General features: G+C 40.2%; 2 protein-coding genes across 3 annotated transcripts; one reads left to right on the top strand and one right to left on the bottom strand.

Moving 5' to 3' along the window:
- Positions 1-631: 631 nt before the first annotated feature.
- Positions 632-11,997, top strand: lactbl1b (lactamase, beta-like 1b). 2 transcript variants are annotated; one of them, XM_031871801.1, is made up of 7 exons: positions 632-1,134; positions 1,305-1,473; positions 3,167-3,273; positions 4,738-4,895; positions 7,371-7,618; positions 8,670-8,775; positions 9,971-11,997. In XM_031871801.1, the coding sequence occupies exons 2-7, from the start codon at positions 1,368-1,370 to the stop codon at positions 10,947-10,949; spliced, it is 1,704 nt and encodes a 567-aa protein (XP_031727661.1). In that variant the 5' UTR covers positions 632-1,134; positions 1,305-1,367; the 3' UTR covers positions 10,950-11,997. The 2 variants fall into 2 exon arrangements, with proteins under 2 accessions (XP_031727661.1, XP_031727660.1); XM_031871800.1 differs by lacking the exons at positions 632-1,134; positions 1,305-1,473 and having other exon boundaries at positions 2,188-3,273.
- A 111-nt stretch (positions 11,998-12,108) lies between these two features.
- On the bottom strand, positions 12,109-17,866 carry nmur3 (neuromedin U receptor 3). Its single transcript, XM_031871802.1, has 3 exons — positions 17,687-17,866; positions 15,486-16,404; positions 12,109-13,665 (listed from the first exon to the last, which is right to left on the bottom strand). Exons 2-3 carry the CDS (start codon positions 16,327-16,329, stop codon positions 13,247-13,249), a joined length of 1,263 nt encoding a protein of 420 aa, XP_031727662.1. The 5' UTR covers positions 16,330-16,404; positions 17,687-17,866; the 3' UTR covers positions 12,109-13,246.
- Between the last annotated feature and the right edge of the window lie 8,798 nt (positions 17,867-26,664).

Here is a 26,664-nt window from a genome sequence, read left to right as displayed (position 1 = left end):
AGGGCCGTTAATATCTTGTGAATAAGCTGAGCAAAGGAGTGATAGTCACTGGATGTACCATCAGTGGATGGATATGAATTATATTCAGGGTGTGTTTTACTTATATAAGCTATCAGGTTGAGTATCATTTAAAAATCGTTATAGATGGTGTGATATTTTCTGGAAATTCAATTGAAAAAAACATTTATAGATAAAACAACCTGACACCCTCCTGCTTTGTTTAGTTTGCAATGCTTTTTATCTTGAGTGCACAAGATTTAAAAAAAATATCTTTCAGGACCTTCAGGGACGTTTCCAGTTTATCTCGGGAATTGAATGAAATACATTATACTTCATGGAATTTAATGCAAAAACTCTGTAAATCCCATTTTTACATAAAGCTTTCCTGCTCATGTATTTTTGAAGTTCACCCTATGTTTTGCCTATTATTCCTTCACCTAGAGATTCAACAAAAGCAATATTCAAATACTCTTGGACTCTTGTATGTTTGTGAAATCTGTTTGAGTGAAGAAGTTGTTGACAGCAGTGCATCTCATCCTCGGTCATTATCCAAATTCCCCTCAACATTCCAAATTGTCTGTCATTCCCTCACCCAGTTGATCCACACTCGCTGCACCCAAGTGATTGTACTTTCCAGCTCATGCTCCGGCTAAAAGGCGCAAAGTATCACCCCATCTCGACTCGCGCTGGCCCGAGTGGGTGCCATCTTGGTCAGCCCGTGCTGCTCGGTGGTGCGCTCCACAAGGCGAGGGCAGGACTGAAGTGAATTGATTCACAGGGATTAGGGATTAAGACTTCCCCGGGTGCTTTGGTGGAGTAAATCTAGGGATTAGGATGTCAACGGCCTGTGGCTGCAGGAGAGGAAATTGAATTCTGAAGGACGAGAGCGGCAATGGCCCAGGATTACAGCACAGTCAGCGACAAATCATGGGAGATGGGAGTCCGTGTCTGTGCCTTTCTCCCGCTCAGGAACACCTCCATGGGACACCATTTACTGCCTTTGGGCTGCAGGAATAATTTACATTTTGAGAATTAACTCAGAGTAAATCTTTAGGATGTTGAGCGTGCAATAAGAAGATCTCTGTGTCACTGGTAATCCAGTCCTTCCTGCTGTGACCTGTGAAGCATCAGGTGGTGAGTACCGTTAAGTGCAACAGGGAACAAGGGGAAAGGGATTTGTGACTTATTTTTTCAACTAGAATCAACAGAAAACATGGAGGAGAGATCTGGTCAGAGAATCCACAAACAGGCTTCGTGCTAACCTTGTGTGCTGTGTTTTATGTGCCTGTCTGTTCGTATTCAAGCCAACTCCTGCTGTTGCTGCTCCTGCTGCCGTTAAATTCGAAGGACTCACCAAAACAAACAAGATGAAGGTGAAATGGACCCAGCTGGGTTTGGTGTTCTTCCTCGTTTTGTCACTGGTTATGACTGGATGCTTCTTCTGGCAATATCAGCTGCCAAAACTTTTGCCAGGTGAGAGCAAACGCGGGTTGGACCGCATCGTGTTGAGCTATGAGTTGTGTGAAGACTCCACCTTTTCTGAAACTTGAAGTCAACAAATCCTATCAAATGATTTCATCATCATCAGGATGCAATTATTCTTATTTTGGTCTGTAAAACCTGGAACATATGACTTCTCCTTATTTATTACATTCAACACTGAATCACAGCCGTTAGCTTGCAGCTAAACCTGTGGATGCTCCTTTTTTATCCGATCTGACGGCCACAGCAACGACCGATAATCTCAGTTCCAACGTTGATAATCAATAGATTATTCCCTCTTAATTAAGGAACTATATATCTTGTAATCAGGAGATAAAACAATCTCTTAATCGAAAGATCTTCATCTTGTATTTATGAGATAAAGCGTTAGCTTGCTAAAATATTAGCCTGCGGTGGTTTGTGCTTGCTGGAGTGTCTATAACTACCAGCATCCTAACAAGATCTCAGTAGGCTGTGTCACTTTAAACATATAGCAAGTTGATCATTTTTCATTTCTCAGAGGGTACAAGTTGAATTTTGATATGAAAGACGGGTTTGTGGTTACACATTGAAGTGTTTTTAATTGTTGTCCTTTAATCCAGGGAAATCAGTGTAAACGTCAAATCCAACACCAGAATATATTCTGTACTGGTGTTTTAGATCAGGGGTTCTCAAACATTTTAGGGCCAGGGGGAGAAAACTTTCATAATCATAACCCAGAGTATGCATAATGCTTACTACCATTCATGCCATTTCAATTTGAATCATGTTAATACCACGTTTTTAAACGGAGGGTCATTTTATTCAAATGGCATTTGGACTCAACTTGCCAGCATTTATACTTTTCAGGTCATTGATTTTAAAAGCTTTTGGAAAATGAAGAGTAGCAGACATTTAAACTTGAGTGAGTGCTTCATCTTTAAAACAAGGATTTTCTATTGGGCCAAAGCTAACGTCGGTGGGAATAGCAGACATGATATGCTTATTTTATGGGTGCTAATGTTCCCCATCTGTAGATATAGAAGTTTTTCCGATACAGCAAAATTTGTAAGCCAAATATTTTGGCGGATTCCTGACAGAGTGCCACGGGCCCTACTTTAAGAATCACTGTTTTTGATGAAAATGTTTTGGTTGGGTTCTTTAGAGTCAAAAGTCCTTATTCTCCAAAACACAACCCAGGTTTATAATCTCTACTATATATGAATGTACATGAGTAGAGTAACATCAGGTGATAGTATTAATGGGAAAAGCACAGCTCCACAGGCTCCCATTTGTATTTTCCGATGTGCACTGATTCATCTTTTATATTCCAAAAAAGACATTTTTCACGTATAGCAGTCCTTTAGAATGAAAAGGCAAATAATGCCCTGAAGCCACAATGAAACATGTTGAAATATCATATTGTTCGTCCAGAGCTCACAGTGGGAACAGGCAGCATCTGTCATATAGCCTACCATATTGTATACCGTTAGATCAACGGGGTTCATCAGGAAGCGGAGAGAATTAATGAAGCCCCAAGCCAGCCAATTATCCCGCATTACACTGGCCTTTGTGCTGCCGATACATTATTCTATCAAATATGAAGTGGGGATTTCAGTAGCCTGCCCCCCGGACGGTGCTTCCTTTGCTCTTTCATTCTCTTTCCCTCTCTTTCCCTTTCTCTCATTTCCCACTCAACGCCCAGATGAAGGGGTGGGTCGCAATGCCAAATCAGAGATGATGTGTCCTCGCTTCCCCGAGCCTCTGCAGCTGGAGCATCCGATCCCCGGTCTGAAAGAGGCCCTGGAGAAGGTGAGATGTGCCGTCCATCAAGCACAGATGTCATATTTCTATTACGACCACTAAAGTCGCAGGACAGTTACAGGCCAAACGCGGTAATCCTTCACACCAAATGCTGTTGCAGTTGACAGAAGGAGATTAAAGATGTAGTGGATGAAATACTGAGCAGGGAGCAGCAGTGTTCCCAGTTGATCAACCACATGCAATGACATATATTGACACATCAGCTCCTAAAAGAGAAGCAATGAGTTGAGGGCATTGAGGGCTTAACTGTGTGTAGTGAAGGAATAGATGAACATCAGCATCAACATTTGACTCATTCATTTAAAGTTGAGCAGCAGTTTGCCAGTTCAATTACAGTTTCTAGTTGCCTGTACTGTGTTTCAACCAAACACTTGAAGACAAACTGAAAAATGAGAATCAAGCACATGGATTATATACTGTATATACATTTCTGTGAGAGGGATCTTTTGCTCATTTCTGCCTTGGGAGCAAAATTAAGAATAATTAAATCTTCCTCTCCAGTAGTTTTGAAGAATAATTCAGTTTTACCTGCAGATTTAACTTCCCGTGCAAAAAAAGCATTAATTTCTCCTCGTAAAGATAGCAATACAATTTACATTCTGTGCTCATTAAACTAATATTATTTGGCAAAGTGGGACATCAAAGAAATTGCTGTGGGGCTTCATATTCCAGTTAATAATAATTTCTCTGTTGTAGTTGGTCGAGGTGAAGCTAATTTTAACTATTGTGTCGATACGGTTTGGTATTTTCATCCAGTGGTTTCTAACCCAGTGGTCCTGTCCTCATAAAAAGGGCCACAAGATAAGTCTGGGGGCCTTTTCTTCTTTCATGTGAAAGATTGATCAATGCGACAGGAAAGAAGAAAAGAAGAAAATGCAAATTTTTGTATCATCATTTCTCTAATCTTTCCTTTTTTTGTGAAATATTGGAAAAGCTCTTTTAAATAAAATCATCTGAGAAGTCTGGAGACTTACTCTCTGATTGAACTGCTAACAACTCATCTAAGACGTGACGAGGGACCAAAGCTCTACAGTTATTGCAAGAATTGTTGTTACGTCCAGAGGAGAGAAAAATGTCTATTACTGATTCTTTTCTTACGGTCGGTGTTATGATGCTCTTTGTAGCAGTAATCAAGTACTGCAAATGCATTTCACTTGAATTGATATCCAGTAATAGTTCATGATTTTTTTACCTCCTGAATATTTTAGGTAGAGTGTAACCTTCTCCAGGGCCCTTAACTTAGGTTTTCAGTGTGAGAAGATCAAGACCGCTCTGGTGTGTATGCTAAACACGTAGCTGCAGCCAGCTGCCGGTTAGCTTAGCTTAGCATAAAGACTGGAAGCAGGGAGAAACAGCTGGCCTGTTTTCCTCAAAGTATTCTTCACAAGCTTCCATATAAAGTGGAGACATTTTCTGAATTGAGTCCTCACGTCCTGCTCGGCCTCATTCCAGGTGGACGCTGTGCTTCGGCAGAGCATCAATCCCATCAGCCTCCCCTCTCTGTCGGCCATCGTGATCTTAAATGACACAGTTTTGTGGACCGGCAACTTTGGAAAGAGGAATGGCAGTGACCCTCTCTCGGGACCCCCCAATGAGTACACAATTTACAGGTGAGCGCTTGATGAAACACCAGGACAGCAGCCAAGATTTTAATAATTATAGTAATTACAAAAATAAATACAATTTAAAATACTACTACCACTACTACTACTAATAAGAATCATAATCATAGTAATGATAATGTTTAAAGTTGCAAGCAGCGATGAACCGGGCCCATGCACATTACCGTACGTCAGAGCGAGACGCTGGTCTATTTAGATTGTACTGACCAAATTTGAAGAGGCTTTTTTGTACGTCTCCACATGTTACACCTATTAAATTTCATAGAGCATGAAAGTTAATCATTCAAATTAAGCAAGCAAGCCATTTTGTAACACCGAGCATATGACCCATAAAATATCAAACTGTTGGCCGGTCCTAATGAGTGCGCAAAGTTATGTTTTCACACAACTTGTGCCCCTCAAAAAGGTGATTCATTGCATAGAATAATAATGATGACAATAATAATAATAAAAAAATAAAAATCATGATCAATCAATTCAGCTTAATAGAATGAATAGAGGCCGCTAAAAGTACAGATAATGAACTAGAATCAAATATCAAACAATAAAATAATTAACTACAAATTTAAACCAACGAAAGACTTTAAAAAAAGATTGTCGTGTGTCACTCAATTATATATACTGCTTTTATTTATTTTCTTTTTTGAATGGAGCACATATAACATGTCTCTATTTCCCTGTTTAGTACCACATTACAAAGTTCTTTACATTTCGCTTCTGGGAAATTACAGATCTGTAAAGTAAAGTGATGCATGCTTTATTTCCCATGAAGGTTTAAAAGCACTTTCATCTTTCTCCACACTGCCAGGAGTAAAATTCTGGGGTAGAAATACTTGATTGTTTATTCAAGTGTTGAATGTAAACTCCTCTCAAGGTCACTAAAACCCAAGATTTCCACCTGACCTCAGTATCCTCAGTAGTAGTAGCACTACAGCCCTGATTATCGCTCCTCAAACACCTCTTCGATGAGGCTCTTCTTTGGTGCGTTTTTTGTCATAATAATGTTGCTGGAGTCTGAAACACAAAACACATTTTTTTGTCTGCTCTGCAGAGGAGGCAGTGTGTTGTCATTATGGGATGAGCATCATTACATTACTTTAATAATGGGCAATAAGCTCGGGATATAAATATCTTTCAGCCAGTATACATCTGCACTGAAGTTCCTGACTGATGTGCAACGGATGTTGCAGCATGATGGAGCCATGTTACCCCTGGCTCTAAAAAGGCTAAAGTAACTACTTAGAGTGTGCTATAGTGCAGGAAGGGAAGCAACATAACAATCACCCTTCCAAGGGAAAAGAAAGGGACAGGATCACACAGACCGACCAGATGGCGTTAGCAGGGACAACTCAGCATCTTTTTATCCTGTAGGTTGATCAATGATTAGAGCCAATACACAGTGTTTAGTAGTTACCTAGTGTCAGAATGAACCTGTCTGTCTCTCAGATTCCAGAAATCATTTTAATCGTCTCTATATGTATAGGGCCCTCCGATAGGGTAAAGAGATATATGGTGTGGTGTAATACCTGTGCTACCAATACTTTTTTGTTTCGACAGATTTAGATCAGAACTCTGTAGCAGAACCGCAGTTTGTCAAGAACTGGCCGACATAAAGCCAGTTGAATTTGGCAGTTGAAGTTATTTATTGTAAGAACAGATTGTTTTGATAAAGTTACCTCTCCAAAATAAAAATAGAAACATTTCCTCAGGATCACAGTTCCTGTAGTTTATCACAAGTCTGGTGCAATCAATAGACATAAAAGAGGATAAGCTGTCCACACAAGAGTATCAACTTTCATAGCAATCCACAGATTAACAGACGCACCAACTGCAGCTGTAACACCGGGCAAGTGTCAAACTAACAAACTGTCCTTAATTTGGCGCTTTTAATGTTGCACTCCCATAAAGTTGGAGGCTTTGCTAAAAACGGACTGGCCCAAATTGATGCAGCCGAGGCTGGGATGTCCTGACATTTGGTCTCTAAACTGAGATTCTACAATTTCAGTTTTCTATTAAAAATTCTTCAAGCTCAATGCATGAAAACCAAGATGACATGATCGGGGGGTTATTTTCTCTGATTTTAGAAAGCTCCTTCTGAGCCACAGGAGATCAACAACCGTGTGCACATGCTGAGCGGTATACTTGGGTGTGAAATTGGTGGCCTTTACAAGAAATAAATAGATAATCTAAAAGTCCTCACTCGAATGTTGCGAAAATGCTAAAAGTCAGTTATATAAGATATTTGATTCGACAACATACAATGTGCAGCATATGCCCCCCCCCCAGCATAAGTGTCTCCGGAGTTTAACTTTTACAAGATAGAACATCTAATCTCAGGTACATGAATTGAGTGCTCTGACTCCTTAAACCAATATGAGTATTTCTATTTTTTTACCGACCATTGACCGTATATAAGAAGTTGTAAAAAAACAATCCCATTGCTGTGTGTTATCTGTCCTTCAGAATTGCAAGCCTATCAAAAATCTTCCCGACCTTGATGCTGTACAAACTGTGGGAAGATGGGAAGATCGGCTCCCTGGATGATCCTCTGGAAAAATATGTGGAGAACTTCACCATCAAAAATCCTCTGGGGAAGATGCGAGACTCTGAGCTGAAATACGTGACAGACGGCCTGATATTTCTGGACAGCGGGGAGGTTCAGATCCGCTCCTCCTCGGTCACTCTGCGCAGGATGGCCAGCCAGCTCTCAGGTAACAACAGGAGGTTATAGAGAGCAACGTCAAATTCAAGAGAGCCAACTTCTGTGATGTGGCTGTTAAATCTACAGTTCAGGCAGTTAACTTGATGTGAAAAAGCATCTTAGAGATGGGATTTATTGTAATGCCGGTGCTGCTATAAACCCAAGGGAGCTGACTTATTGAAACAAACACTTAAATAGAAGAAGAAGAAGAAGAAGAAGAAGATGCTGCTGGTATATTTGACGCACCGTTTTCTCTGATCAAAATGTGTGTTGAACGTAAACATCCAGGTTGCAGTTCCTTTGTATTTCTGAAGTTTGAAGATTAAACTTCTTACTTTTTATTTATTTATTTCAAAGCTGAAACAATCAGTCAAATAATTAATGTTATTATATATTATGTTTTTATTCAACTATCAGGATAATTGTCATTTTTAAGCAAAAATGCAAAAACATTTCATATTGTATCTGATTTAAACATCTAGGGGTTTTTGACTTTTGGTCAGACAAAAACAGTAATTTGAACACGTTACCTTGGCGAAACTGAGATGTGCTATTACAAAAAAAGATGAAAAATAATCTTCTAGTTCGTATGTAAAGACTGCAATGGATACCTGCTACAGAGACATTTGAGCTGTTCAGATACTTATCATGCTGGAGTCAACAGTTACATCCATATATTGTCTCAGCAAACTATTTTACAATCGTCGCCCATAAACAAACTTTTCAATCTGTAAAACCACACTCTGTGTAATGAACTCAAATAAAAGATGAGGGAAACACCTGAAGCAAGACAAGCTTTGAATCTTTAAATACCCCGTTGTCTCCGTTTATTATCAAGGTATCAAACCTGAACATGATAATCACATTCAGAGAACTGAACCGAATTTGTCTCGTACCAGTACTCTACAAATAACCACCTGACTGAAATAAAACATGAAGACTTGTTTCATTGAGCAGGATAGAAGAACAGATGGTCTCGCGCATACAAATACAATTCATGTGTTACATTTGCTGCCTGAAGTTTTTTTTATTTAACACTGTTGTATGGTGGGCTGATGCAGGCCTACCCAGGAGACTTCGCGCCACAAGTCTGCTTTGGAAAGGAAAAACACAAACTGCAATCAATCTGCTGCAAGATGATGTCCTTGTCGCAGACCCAGGCACCAAGTAAGATTTGTTATGCCGAGTTGATTTCAGTATTTCAATATGTACATTTTTATTTTGCAAACTGGGGGTATTAAATTGTGTAAATGCATAAATTTGGCACGGGAGGGCCTTAGTCATTTGCTGACGACAACATATTTTGTGTGATCTGTCTGATAAAAGAAATAGTTTGACATTCTGGGAAATATGCCCACCCGCTTTATTGTCAAGGGTTTGATGAGAATATTATTTATGCATGCAAAACATAAACCTACAGCCAGCAGCCCGTTTGCTTACCTTATCATAAAGGCTGGAAACCGAGGGAAACACCCAGCCTTGCTTTGTCCAAAGGGGAGAAAATCCATCGACCAGCACCTCAGTGGTTCATGTTGAATCTCAAAACCCCTTTTTCGATTTAAAATGATTGGTTTTCATGCAGAGATTAATTCAGTCAAAACTTGATTGCATTTGCAAAAATATGTGCCCTGTCAAAGTAGTGCTATGAGGTTGGATTTTACAGGGGTTTTGATAAATGCAAATGCCAATCCAACTGTTTTGAATGCATAAAAAAAGTAATTTACTCAGATTTTAAGCATATAGTGGTGTTTTCTTTATACTATGACAGTCAGTTTTCCTAAAATTTGATTTAAAGTATCGCAATATCTTGAATCGTAACCCCTGTGTCATGATACGTGTCATATTACCGGATTCTTGCCAATACACAGCCCTACTAATTATCACATTTGTGTCTGTTTAATCCGCACAAACAGCAGCTAAAAATGTTGTGGTTTAAAGGGGATGTGTGCCGTTAGTTTCAATCGTATTTTCATCTGCAGTTCCAACCCAAGTTGTCAGTGCTGCCAGCCATATAACCCTTCAAACAACCACAACTTGTCGCTTTTACTTTTCAGTTCTTGCACAGATGAAACAAACAACATATACCGCGTTAGTACATTTTAGAGGGTCTGGTCGGCAGGTTGGACGGAGTCAGGCGAGCTGTTTTCAGTTTCAAGTCAAGCTTCTATTTATCCTTCAAACAGTAGAGTGGTTTCAACCATAACCGTAAACAACAAAGCTATTGAGCATAATCCCCAAAATATTGAACTATTTCTTCAAGATAGGTGTTGAGTTTGCACTTGTAAAATAGTTTATCTCATTTTTTGCATCAACAACCAGATTTTTGAAACACTCTCCATCTCTTTCACTTGCTACCTTCCAGATGTCACTACAGCAACCTCGCCTTCTCGCTGCTGGCTCACGTGATGGCCGAGCGAGTGGCCGCCGTTGACTACCAGCGGTGGATCACAGACAACATCCTGGACCGGCTGGGCATGGAGGACACCGGCTTTGACATCACCCCGGGGCTCCAGGGCCAGATGGCCGTGGGCGTGTACTCCAACGGAAAGCCAGCCCCGCTCTACGACCTGGGCTGGTACCGGCCTTCGGGTCAGATGTTCTCCACGGCCGCAGACTTGGCCAAGCTCACCATGATGCTGCTGGGCGCTTACCACCGCAAGATGCTGGAACCAGACTCATTGAAGATCATGCTAACCCCGCTTTTCAGGTGCGATAAGGACTACTTTGCCAACCGTACTGGGACGCCGTGGGAGGTGAATGAGCTCATGGGCTACGAGATGGTGCGAAAAGATGGTGATCTGGACGGCTACTCTGCCACCTTGTCCCTTGTACCCAGAATGAAGCTCGGTCTGGTGGTGCTTATGGCTGGCAGCCGACCTCAGAACCAGGACTTGGTCACCAAGGCCTACAACCACATCATACCAGCCATAGAAAAAGCCTTCAGGGAGGGCAAGAAGGTCCTTTATCGTCCACCAAACCCAGAACCTTACATTGGCTTTTTCACCTACAGTAACATCACCTTCTACGAGATAAAAGTCGGGTCCGACGGAGTTCTGATCATGCAACAGTTTGGGCCTCAGATTGAGGAGGTGATTCCAGAGAAGTACAGGACAATAAAGCTCAACTACCTGGTTGACCGGGTGTTTAGAGTGGTTTTTGAAAAAGAGTACCCTTGTGTTTTGCGAGTCGGGACGGCCTCAGTGTCCCTAGAAGCTCAAGATGGCCAATTGTTTAACTTCTACACGTTTGACAAGCGTGGTTTGTCCCCTGGTTTTGATGCACCGGGACTGAACACATACAATGTGGTCAGAATATCCCGCAGGCCATCCTTCTCGAGCTGAACTGCAGCCTGAAGTCAACTGATGTTTGCTTGAGATACGTGAAGGACTGTAAAAAAAAAAAAAAAATGGGGCTGTGAATATTGAAAGGCCAAACGATAAAGTCTGGGTCATTTTGGCGATGAAAGATGGAATTGTGCTCTTGATTTATAGAAAGCACAGAGAGGGACGGCAATATGTAAAATGTCTTGCACAGAAAAGTAATGAATTTATGCTAAATGATGTGTATGACTGTCCTTCATTCGGCCTCCCGCCTGAACATTCACACTATGGTGATACGGTGCATGTGTTTTGCCTTCTACTAAACCGCTGTTACATTGTCTCCGTCTCTTCTGTCCTTGAGTTTCACGAGAGAACACGGGCTCACAATGAACTCCTCCAGTGGTTATCTACATAAATATTTCCATAGATTTCATTTTCAATTCTTTCGACGATGATTGCAATTCCACGAATGAATAAACTCATACATCATTGGTTGAATATATGTATGATTGGTTTGGGTGACAATAATATTAAATTTCTAGTTACTATGAATTAACTAAGCTAGTGCCAGGGAGAATCAGGACTTTAAAGCTCCACATGAATATGCATCACTTCTATTTAAATGCAGATGTTGCCACGGAATGGAACTGCTAATTTAATGTCAAGAAGCACACACAAAGATGCAAAATATTGTGGCGCCCCAATAAGAGGCGATAAAGGACATAGAAGCTTTTGGTTGCCTGTGTGACTCATTGCTGTTTTAGCCCTAAAAATGGACTCCAATTTGTCTCAACCTCTAACACCAAGAAGAATAATAAACTGCTCTGACTGAAAATGACAGATTCAAGCTTACAAAAGTAACCCCTATGGCCAAGGCCGATGTTTTACCGCTCATATTAGATTATGTGTCTGAATATATGATGGAAATGGGATAGACATTAAAAATGTACCAGGTGCAGCGAGTACAATTGAGGCAATGTGAAGAAGTAAATCTACTGTGTCCACTTCATCTGGCTGTGGATGAAAATATTGAAACTGCCGTTCAACTATGAAATGATATGTTGTCAAGGCCCACAGATTTAAGCTTATTCTGATGGATGGTTTGGAGGAAAAATGCAATCATGGCTCATGCAGTATTGTATCCAACAAAACCAACGTGTAAAGTACACTTTTTGTTGTTTCTCTGCTTTTGTTGAGGCTTGCTATTTGAGATAAATGACAGGCTTATGCAGCCTTCCACAAAGCAACAATAACACAATACAATCATGATGATGATTTCTGCATTCATATGTCAGTCATCAAAGAAACAGAACAGCAAGCATTACGATGGGTATGAAAGATAATAATAGCTACGTGTGGACAGCTTCAACATATATTTATTTTAAATCAGGCATTTCACAAAAGCCAAAATCTTTTTTTTTTGCAATCACATTGAACAAGGGCTGACCATTCAATGACATCTCGTGCATGAGAAAAAATAGGAAAATTTCACAGTGAAGCATTACAGTCTTTGTTCACAAGAAGAAGCAGTTGACCTGTTTTTGCTGCCCGGCAACATATCAATTTTCCAAATACAAAAAAAAAAAGAAAACAAGAACATGCATCATTTAGATTGGATTGGATTGTCCCAGTTCCCCTCTGGATTGAACTTCTAAGGCATACAGCAGTCACAGAATAAGACAGCAGGTGAAATATGCAGGCACTGTTGAATAATATGATTCATAGCAAACAAACTAATCAAAACTTCACGTACAAGCTATTTAATGACATGTAAGTTTAAAGAAACCATTCAAAACCTTTGAGAAACAGCTTCACTTTCTCGCAGTGTTAAACGAGAACATCAATACCACTGGAGCTAGCAGACGGTTACCTTAGCATCAAGGATATGAATCCGCTAATAAGCACCTTTAAGTCTCACTAATTAACACGTTATATCCCTTTGTTTAATGTGTACAAAGTGTAGAAACATCTTTTTGGTCTCATAAAACCCAGACTTGTCGTTTTTTGAGGAAACACAAGTCTCTAGCTTCACCACTTGTTTATATGATGTCGGTTAGCATCGTAACCCAAAATCACATTTTATTGGATACATTTATGGAACAAAGTTCAAAATGAGTCATTTTGCAAGAGAGAAAAGAGAGGGATTTTTCTGAAAAATACTCACTTATGATATAACACTTTTACATTTAGCATGTAACAGGAGATAAATTAATAATTAACATAAGGAGACATTAAAATGTATTTTTCATTTGACTGTGTCCAAAATGTCCAACTATGGTTTCTCTGTTGCTTGTGAGCTTATTCAAATCTAGTCTAAGTTAGAACACAGAGGTCTCTTTACATGCACATGTGAGGATCGCAGTGTCCATGCTCAGTGTCATGTTAGGAGACAGCAAAGGGATGCAAGTGTTGGAGTCCTTCCCTTCAGCCTGGGCTCTGCCACTTGAGACAGAGGGTTCCACTAAAATCTTCGGGAATGGTGGCGAATCTCTGACAGAATTGTTATCCTCCGTCTGGGAGCAAACGAGTTCTCGGAAACACTCTCTGAACCGCGTGGAGAGCAGGCTGTAGATGATGGGGTTGACTGCGGAGCTGAGGTAGAAGAAGACGCCCGACACGATGTGGACGTACTGATAAATGTTGTACATCAAATCGGTCCACTGGCTGATGGAACTCCACAGGAGCCTCTCGATGTGGAATGGCGCCCAGCAGACTCCAAACACTGCCACCACGATCGCTAGAGGATCAGGCCAAAGAGAATGAGGCGGATTAAAATGTATTTGTTTTTTGTTGCATGTTAAAGGCTTTTCTTTGTTGCTGCTCTCAATTATTTATAGAGTAGAGATGACGTTGGTACCCTTATGGGCAAGATCAAATTAGATGAAGATACTGGAAAGACAATGGAGCTAAATGCTATAAGAACATCATCCTACAATGGACACTAGTGGGGATCCAGATTTACTGCAACACCCTGTTTTTGATATGACAAATGAGCAAATCTAACAAATCTAACAACTTCATCCACGCCAAAGTCCCTTCTCCACGTTCTTGTCACAGCATAGGAAAGCACATTGCTGTAGCCAGATAAGCTGCCAATCACAGAATAGTATTAGTCAGTACTAGCCAATCACAGCACAGTAGGGCGGGACGAGGTGGAACATTCTTGGGGGGAAAAAAACAACACCTCCTGAGGGCCATGGGAAGACACAATAGTTGTCTCTGCATTTTTTCTGCATTTTTGATCATATTGTAAGAAGAATAAGAATGTCAATGTCAATGTACAGTGTTGTAGTCTAAATTATGTTTTAAGAGTTTTGATAGACCACTTTAAGATCCAAAGTGTTCTCATGCTACTAGCATTGATGTCATGTAGCTACATTGCATGTATTTGCTAATGCAGTAGAAACAACTCAGTCCTTTTACTTTCAGTCCTGTATCTAAAAATTTCCATTAATCAATTTGTCGATCGGCAGAAAATTTATCAGTAACTATTTTGATCGACTTGATACTTCACTGAGAATACCAATTAATTGAGAAAATAACCGCAGATTATTCAAATATTAAAATAATTGTTTGCAGCATTTGCTCACTGACTTAAACTCACTCTCAATCAGGTTGCTTAATGTCTTTGAAGCAACTGACTAGTTGCCACTCCTTTCCACAGTGGCTGCTGTTTCGCAAAAGCAGTGTTGTGTCACTTTAACAGCCACAATATATCCCCTGAAAAATCCCACACATCCTTTAAAGGTGCTGTGTGTAGGATTTGTTTCCATCTAACTGTGAGGTTGCAGATTGCAACTAAATAAAACGTCTCCTGTATGCTCAGCATGTAGGAAAACTACATTCTCCAATGTGAAAAGGCGAATGGCCCTATAGAAACAGTGTTTGGTTTGTCCCTTCTGGGCTACTGTAAAATCATGGAGGCCGGCTCTGTGAAACGTAAACACGATTATTATTTTTCAGGTAATTATGCACAAAAGAAAACGTCCTTATTAATATTATATTCCCTTTAATGTATCTCCCTAAATGCTACACACTGTATCTTTAAAAGGTTTTTTTTAGATAAATATGAGAAGATCTAATGACATTTACTTAACAGGATAAAGCTGGAATAATATTGTCCCATTACAGTTTATTTATACATGGCCTAAAAAATAAAACTCAGCACACAAGGGCATAGCGTCTTAAAAAAATATGGCATGGTCACTTCACTTTAAGTGTGGCAGATAATGGCGACAAAGCACTCATTCCATTCCTCTCTTAATAGTCCATGCAAAATGCTCTCCGCATGATCTCACTGAAGGAGGGGCAGCAGGCTGTTTGGCTGTTTACGATGGTGGGCATATGGCATCAAGCTAACTGACTTAGCTTTGTCGGGAGCTTGTTGGCTCATCACACATTGAGAGCTATTTATAAATGTGGCAAACATTTGACACTTAGTCTCTTTTTTTACTAACAAGAGAGTTTGTGAGAGAAGTTTATTCACTTTTTCCATTGACAACCATGACAACATTTCACAGTAATAGCCATGTTTTCTGAAGAGACAAAATAACTCACAGAGCATCTTGTTGATCTGTCTCCTGCGCCCGTTCCCACTGATCTTCCTTCGAATGATACTGCTACAGTTCTTCGCCAGGTTCCCGCCGGGCTGCCGCCTTTCCCGGCACAAGTGAAGGCCCATCACCAGGTACAGCACGCTAATCACCATCATGGGCACAAAGTAGAAGCACACAGTGGTGATCTGCATGAGCATGTTATAGATCCACAGGGGCTTCAGCACAGCGCATATAGCCGACTCCTCCATTCTCTCTGGGAGGTAGAAGATCCCGTGCAGGGAGGTGTTGGGGATGGCACATATCATCGAAACCACCCACACGATGGTGATGACCCGCTTGGCGTGCTGTTTGGTCGACAGGTATCGCGTTTTGAGCGGGTACACCACGGCTATATACCTCTCCACGCTGAGAGCCGTGACATTGAGGATTGAGGCAAAGCAGACCGTCTCGAAGAGGAAGGTCTTGAAGTAGCAGCCGCCCTCGCCAAAGGGGAACGGGTAGTTTTGCCAAAGGTCGTAGATCTCCAGAGGCATCCCGAACAACAGCACAAGGAGGTCCGACGCGGCCAGGCTCACCAGGTAGAGGTTGGTGGGGTTTCGCATCTTCTTGTGCTTTGCTATCACTGCACATGTGAGCACATTCCCAGACAAGCCGGTGATGAAGATGAGAAGGTAAACACTGGTGACGGGGAGGAAGAAGGGAGATCGTTTTGGACCCAGGATTTCGAGGAGGATGTCTTCCATGAACTGGTCGTTGGTGTAATTCCCAGTGGCGTTTAGAGGCATACTGGTGTTGTGGAACAGTGTGGATGCGTTCCAAGAGGAGCCCTGCAGCCAGAGCTCCATTTCAGAGAGGAAAGAGGAGATGTCAATACATCCTGCGCCAATTTCAGGGTTTGTTCACCACCGGGTAAAAGGCTGCTGTAAAAGGAGATAATAGAAAGATTAAACAAAAAGTGCCACCAGAAGAGGATTGCATTTGAGTTACAGCTGTGTGATCATTATTGGGGTCAAACTTTTCTTCTTTTTCTCGTTTCACAAATCACACTTTTAAACTTAGTGATTCACATAAACTCACAAACCTAATTATATCTTACGGGCTTGAAAAGTTTTTAATCTTGAACCCTATCAAGCTTAGAATCAAGGATATTTTAAATGAAACCAGAAATACATACACATATAGGCAGCGACTATTGATGGTTTTAATTCATCTTTCCATTACTTTCCTGATTATTTTGTTGTCTATATAACGCATGGCATCTTCATATTCCTTGTTTTAACCAAACATCAATCCAAAAACTCGAATACATTAAGTTTGCAATAAGATATGAGTCAAAGAACAAGTACTCTTCGTGTCTGGGAAGTTAAATGAAGAGAATGTGTGGAGTTTAAGCTTGAGAAATCAATGGAACAATTAATCAATTGTGGAGATAATCCCAGATAAAGTTTCTTTCCCTATTCTAATTGATTAAGCGACTTGAGGGGATCACCTGATGTAGAAATGCATTACTCATTTATCAAAACACACTTAGCAGTCAATAAATGTTGTACACATCTATTTCAATATTATTTTGGTAAGCAACTACTTTATTATTATTATTGTATTATCATTACAAATTCACTTTTCTATTTTGAGAAACTATTTCCTGTGAGCTAAAGTATGCAATTAAGTGAACAAGGACACTGCAGACAGGAACTGCAGCAACATCAGACCTAATTCTGTCTAAATTATGTAATTGCTACCCCTTATGACAAAATACATTTTCTGTTGGTCATGAATTAGGAAGAATAAGTTAAGTGAAGAAAACAAATTAACCTCATATGCAAATGGTAGTTCCCCCTGCCTGTTGAGGATCACTGCTTTTACTGCCACACTAATATGGTGGAACTCATTATCATCAAAAGACTGACTGTTACACTGGCGTGTAATTGGCATTACACTCGGCAGATGCTAATGACTTCTTCTAGAAGGTTAATTATGCCCTCCACATTTCATGCATCACCCTGCAAATCCAAGGTGTCAATTATTATTATATGAGGACTGTCGTTTAGGAATATATTTAATGTCAGTTTGTCAAATACTTAACAGCATCCGTCAAAAAGCACACAAAAAAAGATGTTAATACAGCTTACGGCATATATATGAACTTCATCAAATCCTATAGTAGTTGTTGAAAATATTTACAATATAAATAAACCTCACCTTGACGCTGCTGGTGTGCGACCCGCTCCTTAAAACGCGCTCTTATTGTGTTTGTAAAAGAGGAAGCAAAACGAATGAGACGAAGAACGCTGCAGAAAATATATTAAAAAAACAACGAATGCAAAAGTTGTTGGACGCGCTTCCGGTCGCTACAGAGGAGAGGAGACTGAAGAAGGACGTGCCAGAGAATGAACCGGTGAGATGTACAGAAAAGAGGTAGAGAGAGAGAGAGAGAGAGGGAGAGGGGGGAGAGAGAGAGAGAGAGAGAGAGAGAGAGAGAGAGAGAGAGAGAGAAGGGGGGGAGGGAGAGAGAGAGAGGGAGAGAGAGAGAGGGAGGGGGAGGAGAGATCACGAGAAAAAAACGAGAAGCGCTTGAATGATAACCATTCTCCACTCCATTAAAATCGCCACCTGGAACGTTCTTGGTGTTCAATCGAGTGTTTATCGTCAACAAAAAATTGAGTATTTATTGGACATTGACTTTGATATTCTATGTACTCAGGAACTCAGACTGAACACAAATAACGACGTTGATAATGTCTGCGCCATGTGGCCTAAGGGTAAAAGTGTAATATCTATAGGTGAGAGCAAGGCTGATGGTGTCGGTATCTTCTTTAAGACTCATGATGTTGTTGTTATTAGAAGAAGGGACATTATTCCAGGCAGGCTTTTAATGATAGATTGCCTTTTTAGAGGAGAAAAACACCGAATAATAAATGTCTATACTTTTCCAGACAAATCCCAAAAAATTGGTCTTTTTAAAAAACTTAGAGAATTATTGTCAGTAGGTTATAAAATAACCTATTATATTAACACAGTTACTGAAGACAAAGACAGATGTAGTACAAAGCCCTTCAAACTGAGTCCAGAGGGCAAATTTTTAAAACAAGTATGTGAAGAAACTAAATTAATAGATGTACGTAGATTTATAAACCCTTCAGGGCATGAATTCACCAGATTTGACTCAAAAACCAAAACCCGTATAGATAGAATTTATGTATCATCACACTTCAAAGCAATAAACTATCGAACCTTATTAAATGACTTCTCGGATCACCTCTTAGTAAAAACAACGGTGTCTTCTGGGACCTCAGCTAGTAGAGGCTTCTGGAAACTAAATACTCAATGCCTAAAAAATACAGATTTATTAAAGGAGCTAAAACAGGAAATGCAAAAAATAACAATTAAAAGTTTTAACCAAATCAAATATTAAATTATGGGAAATATTAAAATATAGAGTGAAAGATTTCTTCAAATGCATAGAATTAAATAACGCAAAAAATATATGTTATGATGAATTAATGAAGCAATACATTAGTCTGAAACAGAAGAAACAAAAAAACTACAGTAGACGAGGAAACCATGACTCACTGGGTTAAGAGGGTTGTCTGGGAACCGGAAGCTCAACGGTTCGATCCTCGACTGGGTCGCGTCACGTGTCGAAGTGAGCAATACACTGAACCCCAGGCTCCCTGGGCGCCTGTCATTGGCAGCCCACTGCTCCCTACAGGGATGGGTCAAATGCAGAGACATACTGGAGGTTCTTGCATGGCAACACGTTTTTGAAATTAGTTTCCTTCCTTTTAGGCAGCAATTAGTGTCAGTTCATTTCTATGAAACTCAACTTGCAAGGACTTCAGGACAACCATGTTTGAGCAGTACTTGTTCATGCAGTGATGCGATGTAGGTTTAACTTTAAAAAAAGAGATCAAATGCTGACTGTGATCATTTCAATGCAACACGTTTCAGATCTCACCAGGTTAATGTTTATTGTAATGAAGTGAAACCAATGGCTGCCAGAGGGTAGAAAACACATGTCATATCTGAGAAAGTCATTTGTGTGAGTTCAGAGGAGTGTTTCTGACTCAGCATCATGGGGTCACTTACCTGTGGTGTGCACTGTACATCAGATGCTCTTGTAAAGAGAGGAATTGTGTCTTTCCTCTCAGTTAGCAAAGGCCAGATCAGTGTCTCTTTTAACCCCTTCAGAACTGTTTCACTTGTCTTGAGGTTCTTCCAAGGACCTGCAAAACATTTGCATCACAACAGAAAAGCAAAGCAGCCTTACTAATCTTTAACTAGTAGTCGAATTAGCATTACTTAATAAACTCATCAACATCCATCATGAACTTAGCACATTTGCGGTCCTCGGTGCTGCACAAAAAATAACAAAGCAGTGAACGCCACATGGCTACCTAGTTCAGTTTAATAGAGTATATTGGCACTTTGACCAACAGTATTTAGCTAAACAACTGCTGTTGTCCCGCAGCAGGTCTGCCAGCGGCCGCCCGGTCGAAGCCACGAGTGCCGCTAGCTAGTTATCTGATGTCGTCCACAGGGATGATTTGTTAGGAATCGGTTGCTTCCGTCTTGCTCCAAGACTCGACTAATCCTGCTTAAGAATGAGGTTCGGACCGCCTACCTCACTAACATACGGACACAGAAATACAGAAATAAATAAATGAATTTAATCTCGGTAAATATTGTTTATATAACTTTAGTCCCCTTCCAGGTTCAAATTAATAATACAAAATATAATCAAGAAATAAACGATGATGTATTGTATCAATAAGACTGTATTAATCTATAAACTATATATATGAGCTGCAACATTAAAGTGATGAACACATTAATGCATCAGTTCTTCGGTGTTTGATGGGCGGATGACATCACTCACCGGTCCCGGTGCCGTAAACGATGACGTACTTATCAACGGCGGCCATCGCTGGACGCCACAACAACAAGGCGCTGGTGTCCGTGATGTTTAAGGCCCGGAGGTCTGTCGGCGGGTCGGGGACTAAAAGAGACATAAAGATGGTGAGAATCATCTTTATTCATCTGAACCAGAAATAAAACAATTACTGAATGACGACACGTTAAAATTCACAAAAAAAGGCAAAAAAACAGACAAAGAAAGCAGAGAGAAGAGTATTGTATGTGGTCACATATTTGTGGTATTTTTGAGACCAGACTCAAACTATGTGTATAAATATACGTGTATAAACAATAAGATCTCTGCCGAATTCATCCCTAGATTACGTTCAATGTTAGCTTAGCCTAGCACTGATGGATCCAAACTCCATTCAGAAAACAAACATTTTAAAAGTTGTTTGCTTGTCGTCTTGCTTACAGACCTGACGAAGCATGAATTCACAGATTTTCTACAAATCAGCATCATTATGTAGTTATTTCGGCATCTTTTTTATCCATTTATTGCAATTAAATCAGTTAATGTGTTGATTTTAGGTTCATACCGCTGAAGTAAATTAGCGATACGAATAAAAATACGAAAATTTGAACTCTTGACTTTCTTAAAGTGAATCTTATAGAAAAAAGGAAACTCTCATAACTGCTGAAAAACAACACCTCATGATTCAGTAATGCAGGGGCGTTTTTAAAGTAAAGACATCTCACTTAGAAAACACAGGATGCTTCATATTCGAACATTTGTTATATTCTCATTGCATTCAAGAGCAGCTCCGCTAAGACACAATAAAACAGGACTCACGTGTCATGGCGAAGTCTTTGATCGGATCGCTCTCGACCAGTCCGAGGACGGAGATGACGCTGACCTCGTAAGAAGAACCAGGTGAGAGCTTCGATAGGCCGAGGGTGGAGTCGTCCGAGTCCAGGGACACGGACACCGGCTCACCTGCAGACACAAAGGAAGCTGAAATGTGCGGGATATCGCAGATTCACTGATACTCTAATCGATTGTGGCTGAACGCCGGCAAGCTCGGCTGTGTTCTGGCCCCAGAGTAGAATATCTAAATCGATCAGTACATGAAAAACAATGTTAATTTTCCACATTGATCCAAATACTGAAGGTTCTGTTTCAAACAATATAAAGTAGTGTACTATTACTGTAATATATAGCCACGAGTCAACTTTAAAAAACGGATTATATATGATTTGAACATTACATCTCTGACTCTTTGGTAAGTAGCCAAGACAAGTAAAAGCCATAATAAACTCAGAGGTGTCCTGAAAGAGAAAATAACAGACACTTGTTACATATCATTGTTAAATAAATCAAATAAAACATGGATGTCAGTTCTCACCCCCCTCTGTGTGGGTGTAGGTGACCTTGAAACCACTGATGGGCGTCTTGGGTTTGGTCCACGACACCGTCAGAGAGTTTTCCGTCACCTCACTGAAGACGATGTCGGTCAAGGCTCCGGGCCTGAACGGATACGAAGAATACCATGAGAGCGGTGGATGAAAGCACGGGAAGGAGACGTGGGAAGTGAAGAAGAAGTAAAAGAAAAGCTGGAAACATGAAGAAGAACTTATGAAATAGGAAGAAGAAACATCAGGTGAAGTAAAGAAGTGAAGGTTTCAAGAAAAGATGACAAAAGTGGCCACTAAAAGAGTGAAAACAGTCTGTTCAGTATTATTTTATTCATCCACACATTTGCTATTAGTGCTCCAGTGAGTCTGAGTGTATATATGTACAGTGCAAACATATATACAGTATACAAATCATATACAGACACAGTGGCGGCTGGCCAATAGAGGGCAATGGGGCATGGCCCCACCTTGAGCCATGCAAAAAAAAAAAAAAAAAAAAAATTATAACAATAATAAATTATACAAATTGTCAATATTTGTGTTTTTGAACTGTGGAATGTACCCAGTAATATGTGTAAAATGTGATATCTGCGCAAAATATATGCTTTTCCTGCTTGTGCTCTCCGCCTGTGTGCATGACACGTCTCAGAACGCGCAGCTAGGGGGGCTAAATCGTTTTTGCCCAAAAGAGGCGGGTCTATGAAGCAGTTTAGCCAATTGCTGATTGAAGATATAAATGAGTGACATACAATTTAGCTAATCAGCGCCCTCAAATAGATTCAGTGTGGGGCCAAAAAGATTTTGCCCCCCTAGCTCGTCTCGTCTCGTCTCTACGCGCCAGCGCCAGCGCGAGCACTACTCCTCAAAGTCTCGTTTGAGAGGAGAACTTTGGCGGAGATTCTGCAGACCAAAGAGTTGATCCCAGATCAGCCTGACCTCACAATCAGACAGCAGACTAGCGGAAAGGGAAGCAGTACATGCGAAGCTTCTGTACTAGCTGAACACCAGACAGGTTTGGCTAGCAAGATGACGTCATGCTAATAACTTATTTAGCTTTTTAAAACAACGGGGACAGATCCAGCACGGACAGTTAGCGAGTGAGGGATGAGGAGGTAAGGAAACATGAGAACACCAGGACACACATGGAGAACTCTGTCACGCTACATATTAGGCAAAGTGAACATCTTTTCTTCTACATAGCTGTCCTCAGTCTCATCTGCTTAACTTGGTCATGGAGGCATCAACATGTAATTGAGATGTTAAATTAACAGTGGAAACTCATCATAGCTTAATTTAACATCAGTATTCATAATTACATTTCATGTTTACTTCTCCTGATCTTTACCTCCAATAACAAGGTCCAATATCAATACATCTCAATACATAAACATGTTATATTATATTATATTATATTATATAAGTGTTATTTACTGCTTTTTTTTGTGTTGGAATAAATGTTAAATATTTAACTGCAAAGTAGTAATGCGTGTTTGATACTTTCTTTTTTTTGCATTAAATCATTCTGGGATGTTTACTGAAATTGATAGGATGGCCCTACCTAGAAAATTCCACCAGCCGCCACTGTACAGACACGTAGTAATACAACAATTAAAAGCAAGATGATGGATCCTGGATAGCAGCGAAGGAAAGAATGGTGAGATGTAATAGTTAGCTGGTCGCTCACAACCTGTAAATAAAAGCGTGGCCGGAGTGAAGGATGTCAACACAAAGGGAGAGAAGATGAATGAAAACAAACACATTCAGATATTAATCCGACACAGTCAGAGGATTCAAAGCGCCGGGAAGTAATTTCGGGGACAGATTTTGAATCTTGCTAGTGTGGATTATTCTTTAGGTAAAAAGAAGTGCTGGGTATCACATTTAATATATCATTATATTACACAATCGTATTATTAAAAAGAAGAACAAGACTCTTCTTGGTGACACCCAGACCTGTTAAATTATAAAACTTTGATATGTTCTTTCATTTATTTTTACTTTTCTTGTAAACTCATGGGATTAAAGGAATATTTCACTCACAAGATTATTATTTGTGTATCAGTAACTCACCCTGTGTTTCTCTCACACAACGGTGAACGAAGACTCAAAACACTGAGAAAAGTCTTGATGATTTGAAGTAAATGGAGGCCACGTTTAACAAAAGCAGAACTATATCAGAACTTTATCACTATGTGTTTTAAATGTTCAGGTTTTACCAAAGATGCACGTGTTTTTGAAGTAGTGAACATATGACTGGATTAATGAGTCTTGGATTATTCTGCACGAGTCGCGAGAGTTTTAACTAAGTATTTCATGATCTTTTCCCAAACCTAAGTATTTTCCGATCTTTTCCCAAACCTAACTAAGTATTTCACCATCAATCACAATAAATCCTTCAAACACATATTGTAGAACCTTCTGTCTGCTTCTCTTTGAAATCAATTTATTGTTTTTCCAAAATGTTGACATTTTTTCCAGGGAGTGCAGTTAGTGACAGTGTGGGCTCCATGATAACGTTGGTCAATTCATCAAGAAGCCTCAGTTTTTTGTTCTCCGTTCACCGTGGAGGCATGACAGAAAAATGGTTTTCTTTAAGAATTCAAGGTAACACGAGGTGAGTAGCTGATATACAAACGGTCATCTTGTGGGTGAAGTATTTGTTTGAAACGTGGATGTGAGAGGTGAAGACAGACCAAACGTACAGAGACCAGCCGTGGTCTTACCCTGCTTGGGGTCAGAGGTGAAGGGGTGTCAGTGAAGCTGGCTGTTAGCTTACCCTGAATGAGAGAAAACCAGAGCAGTGAATGAATTGTGTTGTTATGTTGTTACTGTTGAACTCTCGTTTGATGTCAACTCAGGTAAAATAAAAGCTGCCTCACTAAAGAGGATATAGTTCTCAGTTTGCTGCCAGTCTGCAGTCCTTAAAGGCAGTTATCAATGTGGCTTGTAGCTGTTTGTGTGTTTCCTGCCAACATTTTCAAAAGACGTGTGGGTTGCAAATAAAGTATAGTAGGTGGTGAATTATTAACATTCTTTAATATAACTTAAACCAATCCTTTCCTGTCAAAAGTACTAATAGCATTACAAGTAAAAAATTCTAGTTTCAAAAGCAAAACTAACAAATAAATTATTCTCAGTTTATATATCTTCACTTACAAACTTGATTTTTGATTGCAGTGCGAGAAATTTTCTTTTAAAATGTTTTTTTTTGTTTGCGTAATAAAGACACAAATATGCCTTCATAATAACTTGTATTTGTCTCTAGCACAACTTGCTAAATTGACAAGTATAAACAATTTGAATATTCAACAGCCATGTCGGGACAAGAGACGGAATAAATCATTTGTAGCCTTTGAGAACAATACTGCATCAATGCTATTGATCGGTTGACCTGAAAAAACAAAAAGCTATTTACCAAATGGATCGATATTTTTCTGTCATGAAACACGATGGAAAATAAATGGTCACAGACGGCATTGTCCTACAATATCTCATGTCAGCAAGAGTCTATGTTCAGTTGACGGCAGCGGTTGAATAAGCAGGTGCTCTTTCAGCTTTACAAACACAGTTATTGCCCTCGGCACCTAAGTGTGCCAACAGAGGGCACAGTACGCTCAGGTTGTATCAGACGGCGCACACATCCAGAGTGAAGACAAAGTAACGTGTGTGTGTGTGTGAGTGTTTGTGTGTGCATGACAGTGTCATTTATGACCAGATTTATTAATGTATTCAAATGAATCATAATACAGGGTTCCATATCGAACACTGTAGATAAAACATATCAGTGGATAGTCTGGCATATAAATTGAAATGCAGCCCTACTTATTTACATTTGAAAAAAGTGCTACATATCCAAAACTTCTATGGACACTATAGTGTTAACACACTGTTGTGCACTTTTGGTCTGAGGCTGTTTGTCCCGGCTTCTATGGAGCATCACTGTCATCTTTACTGGCTCCCTCTCACTGCCTCGTTTCCAGCTGCAGCACCAGCTGTTTTCAGCAGCAGTAAAAGCTCAGATAAACTCACGATGAGCTACCTGCTCAGCATCAAACAGTGGGCAGACACAACTAGCTAGTGAACATAGTGGAGCATTCGAATCAGACATTTCCCTCAGAGCTTGAGGAGAGCGAGCATGTGACCTACATTCATTAAATGGACAGAAACATGACTCCGAATGAATCCTGATTGTGCTCCAAATCTGTTGTTAATGATTGTTTGGATGAAAGTGTGTTTCCAACTAACCAACAACAACAACTTCAGCAGCAGTTTAGAGGCGGCCGGTTCCTGTTTCAACCTGACAACACCAAGAGACAAATCCTCAAAGGAAAAGGCTTGTTTGGTGTGGAGGAAGTCGTTTGGCCTACACAGAGCGCAGACCTCAAACTCATCCAACACCTCTAGGAGGAAATGAAGCCAGGCTTTATCGCCCCACACATGTGGCCAAACTCACAAGACTGTTATTGCAGCAAAGTAATGCCCAAAGTATGAGAACTTAATATTTAACAATGCCATATGGCTACAGTGATTGGGTATCCACATACGTTTCGCCGTGCAGTTTATGCAGGTTTTCCTGGTATTGATGCTACTGAGCATAAAAATATGTGGTTTGACGCACTTTGGGTCCTCCTCCGAACAAGTATGTGACGTTTGACTTGAAGGTCAAATGCAGGAGATGTAACCCACTTTCATTGATGTTCTTTGTGCCACAAAGTACTACTTCTGCATACAACGTCTGGCGGGATTATGCTGTCATTATTGAGGCTAAGGAGGTCTCCAAATTTGTAACTCTTTTGACACATTTTGAATGTGCACATTCATAGAAAGTCAGTTAAGCATGTTGCCCAGTTTTTACATTCCAATGCTTTCTTCTGCAAATGTTCTTCTCCATGCTGTCATGATTAACA

The sequence above is a fragment of the Anarrhichthys ocellatus genome, unplaced genomic scaffold, assembly GCF_004355925.1.
Source record: "Anarrhichthys ocellatus isolate YVR2014 unplaced genomic scaffold, GSC_Weel_1.0 scaffold60, whole genome shotgun sequence".
NCBI lineage: Eukaryota > Metazoa > Chordata > Actinopteri > Perciformes > Anarhichadidae > Anarrhichthys > Anarrhichthys ocellatus.
This window is presented reverse-complemented; position numbering and strand designations above follow the sequence as displayed.